This window comes from Syngnathus scovelli, chromosome 1 (assembly GCF_024217435.2).
Source record: "Syngnathus scovelli strain Florida chromosome 1, RoL_Ssco_1.2, whole genome shotgun sequence".
Taxonomy (NCBI): Eukaryota; Metazoa; Chordata; class Actinopteri; order Syngnathiformes; family Syngnathidae; genus Syngnathus; species Syngnathus scovelli.
In genome coordinates this window covers 12,974,371-12,989,690 of record NC_090847.1, presented here as the reverse complement: position 1 = coordinate 12,989,690, position 15,320 = coordinate 12,974,371, and the positions used below count along the sequence as shown (strand labels likewise).

The following is a 15,320-nucleotide window of genomic DNA, read 5'->3' as shown; positions in this document are numbered from 1 at the left end:
TCTGGGGGGGGGTGAATGGTTGGCTCTATTTGCGCTGTGTTAAGTGGCAATCAGTCCAAGGTGTTAATCCAGCTATAAAAAAAAAAAAACTTTTACATGACAAGTGTGTTCTGACGGACTGAAGTGTTTATTTCTCAATGCCGACCATAGACAAATGTACAAAATACAGCCATTCCTCTAAAGTGGAGAAAAACACTTACCTCTTCCAAGTGTCAATATAAACATATAAATGTACATTTTGTTTTAATAAATACGTACAGGCTTTATACAAATATGAATAGCTTCGGTTGAAATGATAGCTTGCCAACTAGCTCATAGCTGCTTAGGTTCCTTTAAGTCTCGTCAGACTTGAAGAACCACAAACCACTGAGAAACACGTTAGTCAACTAAATGCTACCACATTCAGTTAAAAAGCTGCTTCTTCCACATAACTCTTTTTCAAAAACACTGATGGCTTTTCAGCTGCTCCACATCACAGAAGTTCACGCCACAGGCAGAGCACTGCATTGAAGCCTTCTCGCCATTGTGAATCAGCTGGTGTCTCTTTAAGTACTCCACTCGACTGAAGCGCTTGCCGCACGCCTCGCATCCGTAAGGACGTTCGCCCGTGTGGATCCTCTGGTGGCGCTCCAGATTCCCGAGGCGGCTGAAGCTTCGCCCGCACAACGGGCACTGGTGCGGCCTTTCGCCCGTGTGCACCAGATGATGGCGCTCTAGGGAACGAGAGTGCGTGAAGCGCTTACCGCAGATCTCGCAACAGTGAGGCCTCTCGGCAGCACAGGCGCACTCGTGGTTCTTGAGCGCCCACGCGTGGCTGAATGTATTTCCGCAGTGGGCACAAGGGAAAACGTTCTCCTCACCAACACTGTTCTGTAAATGGGCGCCGCCTAGCGGGCAAGGGTGCTCCTCCATCTCAGCTTCTGTCGTGAAGCCGCCCCCACACTGAGGGCAGAAGTGAAGCAGGTCGGGGGCGGCGTCCTCTTCGCCGCCGCTCTCGCCCGCGCTTCCTGCTGCAGACGGCTGCAGGCGCTCAGATTCCCCTTGCTCCGCTCCATCCTCGCTGTTCAGTGCCAAATCGCTTTCTCGCATCTTCCTGACTCTGCCTGACCCGAGCGACCCTGGCCTCGTGTGGCTCTTCACGCGGTCCTTCGCCCGGCCTCTGCCTAACTGGTCCTCTCGCTGCAGCGTGGGCGGCTGTGGCGCCGCATCTCCGTCCTGCTCCATGCCGTCCAGTCCGATGTACTTGGGAGGCAAGCCGAGCTTGCTCCCTAACGCGACCTCCGACGTGGGGCCCACGGGCTGGGAGGCCGTCATAGCGGCCTGCTCGCGACCTCGCTCGGCCCTCAGTGCAGACTCCAGGCCCCTCAGCTCGTCCACAGTCATACCGCCCTCCGATGGCTCCACCGTGCCCATGTCCCAGTCATTGTCCTCTTTCTTGGCAGATGTGAGGCTCAAGGGATAATCTGCCAAGGAGATGCATGTGAAGAGTGAGCACCAAATATAGTGATCAAGCCACAACACTCTGGCCATTTGCACAATATATAATACTCAACACCAGTTTTGAATCTTGTCATTCAGCTCCTAGGGAGACAACACCAAGTTTTAGAAAAAGTAGTGAAGCATTAACCAGTTTGCCAGTTAAGTTCAAAAGAGTGCATTTTAAGTCCCTCCTAAAATTTCACCCGAAAGTCCATGACACCTAACTTTTTGTAAGTAGTGTATATCCTTTTTGTACCACAATTTATGCACTGGACCATTTTTTTCTAAATTTTCTAATTAGAGATATAAGTAAACTTTTCATTTTTTCGGCAAATCTGCCTTAGTTTTTGTCCCCTACAACTGGTACATCAGGTTTTTAACAATAATAATAATAATGTGTAATATAGTAATATATTTGATAATATTTATGAATTATGGATGAGGTTCAGCGATGTAGAGAATGAAGCAGCCACTTATTCTACTACTGTGTCTGCCCACGCTCTTTGATTTGTGAGTGACTGTGTGGATGAGATGATTCTGCAAATTTGCCCCTTTCGGAATCAAGAACAATCCCAGCTGTCCGTAACAATGTCATAAAGCAGTCATAAATATAAAACAGCCCGACTTCTTATTATCAAACGCCTTTAAATTCGTCACGGAAATTCATCGACTCACTAGCGCTAAGGTTTACGCGCTAGTCATTTAGCTTCGTACGGTCCTTATAGCATCCATTTAAAATACTACTTGAAAATGTATTCACGACAAAATCAATTGAGGTCCATGACTAAACCGCGCTAGAAAGTCGAATGGAATCAAAGGATGTAAAATCTAGGTTCAGGTGTATATTGAGCAAGCACACCAAATGTTGTTGTGGGCCCATGTATTTTGTCTTCTATTAGTCAGTAATAAGTATACACTGGGGCTTGTTACCTTCACTTTGAGCTCCGGAAATATCCCGGAAGTTGTGGTTTGGCCGATCCATCTTCAGAGCCTCCTTGATCATCCTGAGAGAAGCCGGCTGATATCCCTCGTTCTGGGTAAACTCAATGGAGAAGCACAGGGGATAATGAGCAATTTTCCAAGCTAAATAAAATAGAGAAGCATTTTTTTTCATTAAGGTTGCTTTTGCTCAGCAACACACATCGTTGTATAATTATGATTTGAGTAAAATTCCGTGCGGAGTAGATAAAAATCCACAATATAGAAACCATTTAAAACTTCATGAACTCCAGTAAAGTAGTGAAGGAGACGCCGATTGTGTGCGGTTGCGTGAGTGTCTTGGTCTGAGCTTTGGCTGGCAGAAGCTATTGCATAAGTGTGCTCACGGCATTGTTCCACAGTATAGCAGCTATTCTCGTAGACCAGGAATAAATGCTATTGTTGCAAAAGATCATGAAATGCAAACTGGAATTTTGATTATGTGTCAAGTCGCAGACAATCAAGTTCCAAACGGTCTGCAGGTACTGAATTATTCAATTGCATCACTTGGTGTGTGGCTACAGCTAAAGGAGAAGAACTTGCTGGTTGATGCTCTTCAGTAAGACAGAAGAATTATTATGCTTTGACTGACTGCACAGGTGCTTCACTGCGTGGGCCTTTTAAGTGGACAGAAACGCTCCGTGCTCCTGTGACGTGGAGAGCTCACATTCTGAAATCAAATCGCCGGTCTTCCATTTGTCAGCACAGCTGCAGCGATCCGACCACAAACAAAACTCTCCTGTTATTTTGTGTCAAGATGCAAAGAAGTTTTGCTGCTTTCTTCTCCTCATCCCTCACCTCCTCTTTTATGCTGGTCATCTCCTCTCCCTCACAGCCGAGACTGCCTTCCCCTTCCTCATCCCGCACCATGCCTTCCTCATCCTCGTCACCCCTGGGGAGCTGGATGAGGTACATTTGCTTGGAATCTTTCTCTCCTTGTCCTGCTGCCACCACTGGTGCTGCTGCTGCACCTCCTCCAGCGATTGCGCCTCCTCCGCCTTCCTCCCACATGCCTCCAGACCAGCCTCTACGATAGGCTGCTGCAGGGCCCTTCTTTGACTTGCCTGCTGAGGAGAAAAGAACTCATGAAGACAGGCTGGACGGAGAAATGTGAGGATGAGGAGGGACAGCGAGTGGGAGGAAATGATTGGAGGGCCAGGAGCGATGGACGAAGGAGAAAACAAGGTGTGTGGGGGGAGTAGCACTTAAAAAGGCAAATGAGAGAATTGGAGTGACGAGTAAACGGGATGCGGACGACAGGAAGTACATGAAGAGGAGACGGAGAGAGTATGCCTAATTGCTGTGGTGGATGAGGAGAGGAAGAGGAGTGCGTGAGAGACGTGACAAAGAAGCAAAGCGCACAGGAGGAGGCGGGGGCGGGCAAGAAGGGAGGAGGACTGAGGGGGCAGGGAAGTGAAGGAGGTGGGGGAGGGAGAGGAGCCATGGCGGGAGGGAAGAAGGAAGAGCTTCAAAGCAAAGAGAGAGGAGGCGGAGGTAGAGGACAGATGGAGGAGGAGGCAGAGGAGGGAAGGAAAAAGGAAGAATGCGTCACAGCAGAGGAGAGAGAAGGGGGAGGTGGAGGACAGGGAGGAGGCAAAGAGAAAGGAACATGAGGAGGAGGGTGGAAGAGAGTGTCAAAGCACAGAGGACAGGGAGGCGGAGGATGAAGGAAGAGGAGGGAAGACTAGTGTCTCAAAGCACACAGGAGACGACAGAGGTAGACGGAGGCAGCGAAGGAGGACAAGGAAGAGGAGGAAGGAGGGAAGAAGAGTTTGTCAAGCCACAGAAGAAAAGAGAGAAAAGAGGGAGGAGGAGAAGAAAAGAGCGTCAGAGCACACAGGAGAGAAGAGAAAAGAGGGGAGGGAGGGAGGGAGGGAGGGAGGGAGGGAGGAGGAAAAGGAGAGAGGAGGAAAAGGAGAGAGGAAGAATGCAAAGCACAGAGTGAAGGGAGGACAGGAGCAGGCAGAGGGAGCAAGATGAAGAGAAGGGGGGAGGGAGGGATGAGCTCTAGCCAGATGGTTTGCAACAAAACAAGTGATGTGTCTCGGTATAAGCCTTCTTATGCAGCAAGATCCCTGCTTCTCAAATTTTAACAATCATGAATGACAACGTTGAACATTTATGGAAAACAATTGAATTTTTTTCTTTCCCTCCAAATTGCAGTTCAATTAGAGATTTTCTTTCAATGTCTTTTTATAATGTATGTTTCAACAAACAATCCGATCTGTTATGTATTATGCGATACTAAACTAAAGGAAAAATAAAGCACTGTGACATCTACAGTACTACAATTACAGGTATCTGAATAATGAACAATATTACTTGAAGTTCAGTTAAAAACAAAATATAAATTCAAAAGATGTGGAAAGGTTGTGTTTCTTTTTTTTTAAAATGGGAAATTACTGACAATCATCAACATCAAGTTTTGTTGTAAATCACACTACAGTATATGTGTACCGTATATACTGTATTCTAAGGCTCAGCAATATATGTCGCTGACACAGAAATGGATTTCTTCAGCGTTTTTGTTATCACTAACTCCCTCGCTCTCACCAACCCTCAAACTCCGCTCCGCTCTCAATACAGTATGACCAGTCAAACCGCCATCTCACCTGCAGTGAGAAAATTGCGTTTGATCAACTCACAACGCTATTGGAAATACAATTAATCGTTCAGCTTTAGCTGACACCCACGTGGAACTCATCAATTCCACTTACGTTCCTTCTCAACTTTCCGTTTGTGCCGTCCTTCTTCCGCGACAATGGGTCCGGCATTGCGGCGGCTCGCAGCCCAGCCGGCGCCGTACATGCGTTCCGTCCTCAACTTGTTCTCGGTGAGCCTCAGGCGCAGCTTGAGAGCGTCGTTTTCCTTCCGGTTAAGGGAAAGCTCCACCAGGTAGTCCGCCACTGTCTCCTGGAACAGTTTGGTGATCTCGCATACGGACGCCCGGATGAGGCCGTCCATGACCGCCGTCAAATGCGTCTCAAACGTGGTCACCGATTCCTCCATTGCCGCAGGGAAGGGTCTGAACAGAAGCTAGACATGAAAATAGATTTGTTACCTTGGTAACATTAATACAGTAATCAGTGACAGAGTCATGTAGACATTGGCAAAAACATAAAAAGTACTTAACTACGACCTAAAAAAAACCCACAGTGGTACCTTGATTCATGAGTGCTGTGGCTTAGTTGTTTTGTTTTGTGAGGCTAAAATTTCATTAAGTAGTGAACTCTCAAAAGACTGAAGTGTTCAATAAGTTAAAAAGTTGTTGGAAATTTCATAGAAAGAGAACCTTGCAAAAAAACATACTCGTACCTGAGCGGGGATCGCATTATTTCTCTAAATCGTTCAGCCCTAATTACAAGCAAACTTCAGTTATGTCGCTGTTTCTATAATACGGGTGGGAAAATAAGGAGAGTGATCGTCCGTCACCTTTCAGCAAGTTACAGAATGGGAGAAACAGTCAAACACGTAAATGTAAAATGTAGTGTAAAGGTTGCGTAACTATTTATGAATCACTAGATTAAAATATAAACACACCACACTCTCTGATCCCAAAACACTTTGGTAAGTCAAACTCATTTTAGAACATTAGCCTTAATTAAAAATAAGAACTTACACATGATTTCGTTTCAGCACATCATAAACATACTTTGAATAGTCCCTGGAACTTGTTTGCAACCCGGGCTAACCCCCCGAAATTCAAAGACGTCAACTCGTCATGATGCTTCACTTGAACCGATTTTTATCTGGGGATTTGATGCTATCTACGGGAATTTTAAGCATTTTTTTTCAAATCGCAAATTGTAATCCATGAAAACCTGATTTTGTGTACTGCAAATTATAACAGTTTTTACGCTGGAGCAGGTTTCCTTCCCTCACGTTATAATACACACGACACAACACAACATTCACAACAAGTGTGGTTTATCGATTGTTACGATGTCCTAAAATATGTATAAATAGTAATCTAGCATCATGTGTTCGAGTGGGATCATGCAAAAACAAACAGAGGAGCAGCAACCACCGCGTAACGTTACGTGGGGGTCCAATTAGCCAGCAGGCTAATTCGCCTTCAAATACGCACCGTTTGTTTGGATGGTTTGGGTGAATGCATGTAAATCGCAAAGAGGTCGCTTGGGTTCAACGTTTCCGACACAGCCCGAGTCCAATTCGAAAGCAGAGGAAGACGGCGACAAAGGAAAGGGCCATCTAACTTCAGCGTTGCTTCCCACCGCGACTGTTTTCGCCCTCGCCACCCCCAACGCTGTCGAATGATGCTTGGGGAGTGGGCACACTGCGCGTGCTCAGTGACGTCATTGACATGCAGACAAGAGCAGTCGCGCTATGAGCACGGAAACATTTGACTGGCAATCGTCAACGTCGATTTGTACGCCTTATTGGATGGGACAAACTGCAGCAATTAGAGAAGATTAAATCATTTACTGCTAGATGTACCAAACGTCTGCTGCAAAGCCACATATCATGAGAGTTACACCGCCAGACTGAACAATTACTTTTTATTGTCTTTGTACATTTTGCATCATTTTGGCAACAAGAATTGTTGACTTTGTCGAAAACAATTTGGAGTGCTCAATCAACCCATCCTGCATGTTTTTGGGTTGTGGGAGGAAACCGGAGCGCCCGGAGAAAACCCACGCAGGTACGGGGAGAACATGCAAACTCCACACAGGGAGGGCCGGAGGTGGAATCAACCGCACAATCTCATGGAGGGGGTGAGAGGTGTTGTCCATGATGGATTTAAGTTTAATCAACGTCCCAGAACCTCAATGGAGTCCAGGGGACAGCCCAGGACAAAGCTCGCTCTTCTGACCATCTTATTCAGTCTCCCCCTGTCCCGGTCAGTACTGCCCCCACCCCAGCAGACCACAGCGTAGAGGATGGCTGAGGCCACCACAGAGTCATAGAAGGTCCGGAGGAGAGCCCTGCACACATATAGGGACAAATAAAGTCATCGCTGATTGAAATTTGCGGTTGATCGATATAATAATTATTAGTACCTTACTCATTAAAATATTCATTATCCCAGCAGCAGTGAATGATATACATTTATAGTTGTGGATCAGTTACCTAAACCTCTAAGGTGTGGTTGCCTATAGCTGCCATAAGATGGTGGCAAATCGCTTTTTTCCTACTTGACAAGGCTACGGCCTGACTGAATATAGCTCCTCCCCTCACTTCAACAGAGTTCCTTGTCCCTAAAATGGCACAAAATGTTGACAAAGCAAAACGTTTACATTTAACATGGTTTTGGTCTGAGCACAAAAACAGACAATAATGCACGATAGTTTAAATGTATTCGCAAAATTGTGAATGTGCTGGGAGTTCATTGTAAACATGTATACTCATTGAAAAGTGACATTGTTTATGTGCCTACCTATTTCCCCAATGTATTTAGTTTGTTTATTGAATGGGTTCAGTGCATTTAATAACAAGATTACGGGCGGTTCTGTCACCTTAAATATGGCAGATGCGCTGACGTGTTGCAGCAAGGAGCCAACCCACAAGATGCGACATCTTGGTATATAGTAGGTCTATGACTCCATCGCTCGCAGCTTCCGGAGCTCGGGGTTTTCTTCCAGTCAGTCAGAGAGAGTCGCGATTTGTCTTTTGAAAGAACCGAAGATTGTTCGTGTGGAAACCATGCCGATGTTTGTAGTTAACACCAACGTGGCTCAAGACAGCGTGCCGCAGGCCCTGCTGTCAGAAGTTACCGAGGAGCTGGCTAAAGCGATGGGCAAGCCTGCACAGGTATGACAGCGACACGCATTCGTCCTGTTACTGTTCATCACCTGGCTTTCTTACTTGTTTCAGAGTTATTTGCAGATATGTCTAAATTATAGACATATGTATATTATATATTATAGACTCTATAAAATATTATACAGGACATACAAGGATAAACATGTAGAAGTTTCCGTGTTAGTGTATTCTTTTGAATGACTGTGGTGTGTTGAATTCAGCTGATCTTGCTTTTCAGAAACTACACAATGTGTCTTATTTAATACCGTGGTTTAAGTTTATATATATATATCTTCATTAAAAATAGTGAAAAATGTGACAGACAAGATGATTTGGCAGTATCCCCAAGGTCTGAGCAATTTACTTGATGTCATTTATGCTGAGTTGTGTCGTTCGCGTTTTCCCAAAGGTGTCAAACCGACGACCCGCGGCCCATACACTTCATGTTAGGGATTCAATCCAGCTGGTTGGGATGATTTTTGCAAATAATAAAATAAGGGAACACGTTTACTGCATTTTTAATTAATTATTTTTGAAGTATTTGTTGCCTTTGTTGTCCACTGAATGTCACAGACGTAACCATCCATCCATCCATTTTCTGAACCGCTTAGTCCCCACGGGGGTCGCGGGCGTGCTGGAGCCTATCCCAGCCGTCATCGGGCAGTAGGCGGGGGACACCCTGAATTGGTTGCCAGCCAATCGCAGGGCACACAGAGACAGACAACCAATCGCACTCACACTCACACCTAGGGACAATTTGGAGTCTTCAATCGGCCTACCAAGCATGTTTTTGGAATGTGGGAGGAAACCGGAGTGCCCGGAGAAAACCCACGCGGGCCCGGGGAGAACATGCAAACTCCACACAGGGAGGGCCGGAGGTGGAGTCACAGACGTAACGTTTATGTGAAAATAATTCCATACTGAGGAAATAATTTGTTTTAAAACGCTGAAAATTTCAAAATGAATATATGTGTGATATTAATTGAATGATCCGCCCATTTGTTGTGTCTGTTTTTTGTATGCATCAGTACATTGCTGTGCATATCAACCCGGGGCAAATGATGATGTTTGGTGGGAAGGGAGACCCGTGTGCTCTCTGCTCCCTCCACAGCATTGGGAAGATCGGCTCTGCTTATAACAAGCAGTACTCTAAGCTACTGTGTGGACTTCTCAACAAACACCTGGGTGTATCTCCTGACAGGTATATTATGCTAACCATCCATTATCATGAGATAAGATGGTCACTAGCATTTTAACACAATTGTTCTCTCCTCACCATTTACAGTACATCCACAATCTCTCTTTTTGTCTATTTCAGGATTTATATCAATTTTGTGGACATGGATGCGAGCAATGTGGCCACGAACAATTCTACTTTTGGATGAGATGGAGGTTGAGGACCTCAACGAAAATATCGTTCCAGTTGTAATGAAGAGTCGTAGTTAAAATTTGCCAAGAAGCCAAATTAACATTAGAAGATGAGCTTGCTGATTGATCTTGTAGTATTTGTTTAGTCGGTATAGCTTTTAATGTATCTTTTCCCTCTGCATTAAAGTACATCTGGTTGCACAATTTTTTTTCTAATTGTCTCGTATTTCGTATTGCGTCTTTAATATATATAGACATCAAATGTGTCGAAATGTCATGATAGGTGAAGATTTCTCATATATTTGCTGTGTGAAAATATACCAACTGTTTTACACTCAAAGGAAGATCTGTTAAATCTTAGTTGCGTGTGGCATTTTGTGAGAAAGAAACCAAGCAACCCGACATAAAGAGACTTTTTAAGAAAGCGTATGAGAGCACAGAATACAGAGTAAAAAAAAACACTACATAAAGCAACAAATCGCAAGTAATTCACCATGATGGAACAAAACAATAAATTAAGTCTCATCTTGGACATCATTATTATTTTCTTCACCCATAATTTATAATTAGAAAATAAAACACAAACTTAACATTTAACTACTGTTGGCAAGAATCTGACAAACAAATACAGCAAGTAGGAATTGAGAGAAGGAGCACTTTTCATTGTCACTTTGAAAAGTTATTTCATACAAGACACTTTCGTAACCATACTTGTATCATTGCGTGATGAACGTCTGTTAAGATTCAAATTCATATTAAAATACTGCCCATTGGTGTTTGAAAGTAAACAACTTTTTTCAACGGTTGGCCCGAAGGTATTCTAGACTCCAAAGTTTGTTGTAACGTGGTGCCTATCAACCACATCTGCATCTGTATGCTATCAATACATATACTATTCTTCCCTCTCTGGCCGTTATCATCAACACGTTTCTACTTTTGTGTATTTCAGCATTTATATTAATCTGAAATAACCCAACTTTTGGCTGAGATGTCATTGAGCCAGTTCCTCAGAGAAAATCTTTTGATCTGTTTTGAAGAGTCACAGTTAAAAATGATCAAGAAGCTAGAACACCTAAGTTTATTTCACGTAGCTTTGCACTGGTTTCTCCCCTACAATAAAGCACACAGTGTAAAATAATGTTTTCTCATTGATCTCAACTGAATTGCATCACATGCTGTGACAACGTGAGAGATAAAGTACACAAGAAAATTCCTGGGGGCAAAATACATTTTATTATATCTATATTTTTATGAAAGGCAGTTTGTGTTTTACATGTTTTCGACAGAAGGACGGACGGATACACGCACGCACGCACGTACGCACGCACACACACACATACACACACGCACGCACATACGCACACACGCACACACACAAAAGAGTGCGAGACAGAAATTCTAATGTCTATGGTGAAATATGTATATATATATATATATATATATATATATATATATATATATATATATATATATATATATATATATATATATATATATATATATATATATATATATATATATATATATATATATATATATTATATATATATATATATAATATATATATATAATATGTATATATATATATATATATATATATATATATATATTTACTTACGCTGGAGCAAGTCATTTTCTAGGCACTTTTTGCGATATAGCCGATGGCCTACACTGGGTGGCAGCATTAACACACAAGTAAATCTCAATATTTTCTAGATTCGGCCCTCAGCACATTTCACACTGTGCTCTTAATAGTCTGATATTTTTTCCCTGATCTTTGCATACATTTGCACGATTGCACATCAAATGTCTCTTGAGTCAGTCTCGGAGCAAGCACATACGGACAAACCATTATTTGTGTGCTTGAGTTCTCAATGTGATCTGTATGGAATTGACAAGATTTTTAACTCAAAGAAAAAGAAAAAAAAAACAGCCCGATCAGCCTTTAGGTATGTATTTAAATGGTAGCAGTGGGACGTTTGTTTCACTTGGGAATGACTTGTGATTATACTCTATGTTTCTCCCCCAGGCAGCAGAGTCTCATTGGACCCTCATCTCTCCCAAAGGGTCATCTGTCCAGAGGAATGGGAAAAGACAAACACATGAATGGATGTGTTCAGTATTGTTCAGTAGGTTTGAGAACTACTAGTGGAAGTGAACTGCTGCTGAGTTAAGCTACAGATTTTTAGACCATTTCATGCTCTGCAACGTACCGTATTCTGTGTATGGTTGTAAAATCCAGATCAAAACCCAGTTTCTCACACAGATTTGGGTTTGAAAGTACCTTTATTTGATTGTATGTATTCAAAGTGGGTCATGGTGATTTAGCAGTGTTTTCTGTTTATACAATTGTTAATATGTAATCTCTTTCCTGCTCTAAGAAGCTTTGCACCAACTGGAACAACAAATGATCAGCTGACCTCGGAGGACTGAGATGTGTGGGAAAAAAACAGCAGAGCAAATCCATGTATGATGATGCAGGTATACAGTAGTATGTTTGCTTTCTGCTCTCGAACATTAAGTAAAAGCAGACAATATAAATTATGGTTTTTAATGGCTTCGCAGACCATTCCTGCAGTACAGGGTGACGTGGTATAAATGAGTTCTTAATGTTAGTGCTCACAATAGATGTCATCATCACGATTCCCCACGTCTGGCTGGGCTCTAATGTGCTGTTTCCCTTTTATGAGCCCATGTTTCAGTTTATTTCCCCCACCCTCAGGCAGCTGATTTAATTCACCAGGGGTATGAAAAAAAATCCTCTCAACTTCTTGCCTTCGAGCCATAGTGTCATTCCATCACCATCCTATGATCCCTTGGGAGTAAAATGATCCCCCAGATACCCCAATTATTGCTCCAATCTCAGAAATTTGTCATGATGGTGTATAATGTAGTAAGGCAATATTTGCCTGTGCGCTACAGGAGGCAGTAGGAAACAGCTCATTGCAGGTCATGTGATACGTACATGTAACATGCTTCTCCCTCTGGTGCTTTTTATGTGGTGTGAGCATTTGCTGGTGCTCGGGGACTTCTGATCGTAATCTCCGCTTTCATGTGGGTTGCCATTATAGTAGCGAATTGTCTCTTAACGGATTACAACATCCCTGCTCAGGGTTGATCCAATGTCTGCAGTTAGTATTTAACTTCTCAACTTAATGTGCCAGTATTATCAGACTGGGAGTTGCTACACATATTCATCTTTGATAATTTTTTGAATCAGCCCAAATGTTAGAGCTACATTTTGATGTTGATGATATTAGCATGAATTCAGGAACACTAACTGTATTAGGTGAAAGTATTAATTGGAAGTATATTATCTTACCTTTCCTTTCGGAAAGTGTTTCAGCAATTGAATGCATTCCCACTCCCAGCGGGTCACTGGTTGCTAAGCGACCAGTGTCGTGGGGGTTTGTCCAAAGGGAACAAGCACCTGGTCAACAGTGGGGCACAAGGTCACAAGCATTACAGGACACAATGGTGCTCCTGATCAAGGATGCTGATTGTTATCATGTAGACTGGATGCGGGGCATAGCAGAGCCTCTCTTATACCTCCACTTATCCATATTTGTCTGAAACTCATTTTAACATTCTCCAGCACTACGTCACATAAATGAAAAGGTGTTGACTGTAAAATGTCAGCGAGCACTTTAATCACTAAACATAAATCGTTGAGGATTCTACAGAGTCGATGCGAATCACCATTTCATTAAGCTAAAACCACTTGAATGACTTTTATCTCCCCAAAACCTGTACAGTAACTCTCACCACATTTGGAGTCCTGCAATTGTGCTTGTAAATCATGTGAGAACACAATCTTCACTCCAGGGCATATCCATGTCCAAGTGATGATGACATTGGCAGACTTATAGTTCTTTGTCGCCAAGGTAACAACACTAGTCCAAAGCCTAATGTCTTGGTCGCTACAGGAGACTGGCCAGGTCAGGTAGGCTGGGTCAACAAGCTGACCTGATACACTCTTACAAACCTGTTCCATGTCCTGATGATTATGATGGCTTGATCATTTTTTTTGTAAAGAGAGCATGTAGCTGTTGGGCTGTTTGAGTGATGATGGAATTAATTTTGTTCCTCTTTGAATGCTGACACTTTTACTTACTTGGTCAACTTGTATGTGCTAAAGAAACTAAAAATGTGAAAAACAAAAAATGGCAGCAGGATTATAGATTTAACCAGAGGAGGATTTGTTGTCTTGTGGTTGAAGCTGAGCTGGTGGATACAACGATTAAAACGTACAATATTACTCTACATGTGTGAAACTGTTGGTGGGTTTTGAGTTAATGGGAAATGTGCATGCAGAAAGAAGGGAAGCTGTGAGGGGGGAGGGGGGGGGGTTAATGCACAGTGGAAGTCAGCCAGCACCAGCGACGGTACCAACTGTTACTGGCAGCCATCACTCTGCTGCCACAGTGGAGGAATCGTGTGTGTGTGTGTGTGTGTGTGTGTGTGCGTGTGCGTGCGTGCGTGCGTGCGTGTGTGTGTGTGTGTGTGTGTGTGTGTGTGTGTGTGTGTGTGTGTGTGTGAGAGAGATGTGTTCAGGTACACCCACTTGGCATCCATGTGTGACTAGACCACAGTGTGGGGGACCTGGTGCAAAGCCGACACGACAGAAGCAGATAATGTCTGCTCCCCTTATCTTCTCCTTTTAAAGGGCCAAACACTGATACAAACATACATGCACGGAGATGCACATATGTACAGTATGCCGTAGATTTGAGCTGAGTACCAACTACACACAAATGTATGCCTATTTTACATGATGTTGCACAATCCAAAATTCTAAGAATGAGTACTCTGTACTAGTTTTGCAACACTGAAACTACCTATATAGTATACAATTGCTTGTACACAGACATCATCAAAGTCACACTTTCTTTACAAAGCTTAGAGCACTTTTTTTATGCTAACGAGGTTTTACTGGGCTCTGTGCAAGTGCTTTGTTTGCTTTGTGCATATATAGCGCTTTGTAGCTCACGAAGTGACGAGGGAAAAGGAAAGTGGAAGCGGTGGTTCATTTCTTCAACACATCGCATCGTATCCGTGACAAAGTAAGTTATTTTGGCGTTTTTTTCATCTAGTATTTTATTTGACGACATTATTATCCGCGAGTCGTCACCTTATCGTGGTGGAGGGGTTTGCGTGCCCCTATGATCCTAGGAGCCATGTTGTCGGGGGCTTCATGCCCCTGGTAGGGTCACCCATGGCAAACGGGTCCTAGGTGAGGGGTCAGACAAAGCACGGCTCACCCAAGCCCCTTATGATGAGTGATATAAATGGACTTAGTTTTCCCTCGCCCGGACGCGGGTCACCGGGGCCTCCCTCTGGAGCCAGGCCTGGAGGCGGGGCTCGAAGGCGAGCGTCTGGTGGCCGGGCCTTCGCCCATGGGGCCCGGCCGGGCATAGCCCGAAATGGAAACGTGGGTCCCCCTTCCCATGGGCTCACCACCTGTGGGAGGGGCCGAAGGGGTCGGGTGCAATGTGAGCTGGGCGGCAGCCAAAGGCGGGGACCTTGGCGGTCTGATCCCCGGCTGCAGAAGCTGGCTCTTGGGACATGGAATGTCACCTCTCTGGCTGGAAAGGAGCCCGAGCTGGTGTGCGAGGCAGAAAGATTCCGACTAGATATAGTCGGACTAGCCTCCACACACAGTTTGGGTTCCGGTACAAGCCCTCTCGAGAGGGGCTGGACTCTCTTCCACTCTGGAGTTGCCCACGGTGAGA

The 15,320-nt window shown here is 44.0% G+C and overlaps 3 protein-coding genes across 5 annotated transcripts in view; 2 read left to right on the top strand and 1 right to left on the bottom strand.

The window, feature by feature from the left end:
- Positions 1–108: 108 nt before the first annotated feature.
- Positions 109–6,755, bottom strand: si:dkeyp-121d2.7 (zinc finger protein 696). Of its 3 annotated transcripts, none has more exons than XM_049755796.2 (5): positions 6,545–6,755; positions 5,175–5,493; positions 3,256–3,524; positions 2,410–2,521; positions 109–1,463 (listed from the first exon to the last, which is right to left on the bottom strand). In XM_049755796.2, exons 1-5 carry the CDS (start codon positions 6,572–6,574, stop codon positions 439–441), a joined length of 1,755 nt encoding a protein of 584 aa, XP_049611753.1. In that variant the 5' UTR covers positions 6,575–6,755; the 3' UTR covers positions 109–438. The 3 variants fall into 3 exon arrangements, with proteins under 3 accessions (XP_049611753.1, XP_049611762.1, XP_049611770.1); XM_049755805.2 differs by having other exon boundaries at positions 3,256–3,521; XM_049755813.2 differs by lacking the exon at positions 6,545–6,755 and adding an exon at positions 5,015–5,069 and having other exon boundaries at positions 5,175–5,374.
- A 1,219-nt stretch (positions 6,756–7,974) lies between these two features.
- Positions 7,975–9,792, top strand: mif (macrophage migration inhibitory factor). The gene is made up of 3 exons (XM_049755986.2): positions 7,975–8,229; positions 9,249–9,421; positions 9,539–9,792. The coding sequence occupies exons 1-3, from the start codon at positions 8,122–8,124 to the stop codon at positions 9,603–9,605; spliced, it is 348 nt and encodes a 115-aa protein (XP_049611943.1). The 5' UTR covers positions 7,975–8,121; the 3' UTR covers positions 9,606–9,792.
- A 4,718-nt stretch (positions 9,793–14,510) lies between these two features.
- Positions 14,511–15,320, top strand: part of LOC125988935 (serine/threonine-protein phosphatase 2A 55 kDa regulatory subunit B gamma isoform) — a 42,023-nt gene continuing 41,213 nt past the window's right edge. Inside the window, exon 1 of the mRNA XM_049754811.2 lies at positions 14,511–14,651. The gene's annotated coding sequence lies outside the window, so the exon portion shown is untranslated. The remainder of the gene's footprint in view (positions 14,652–15,320) is intronic.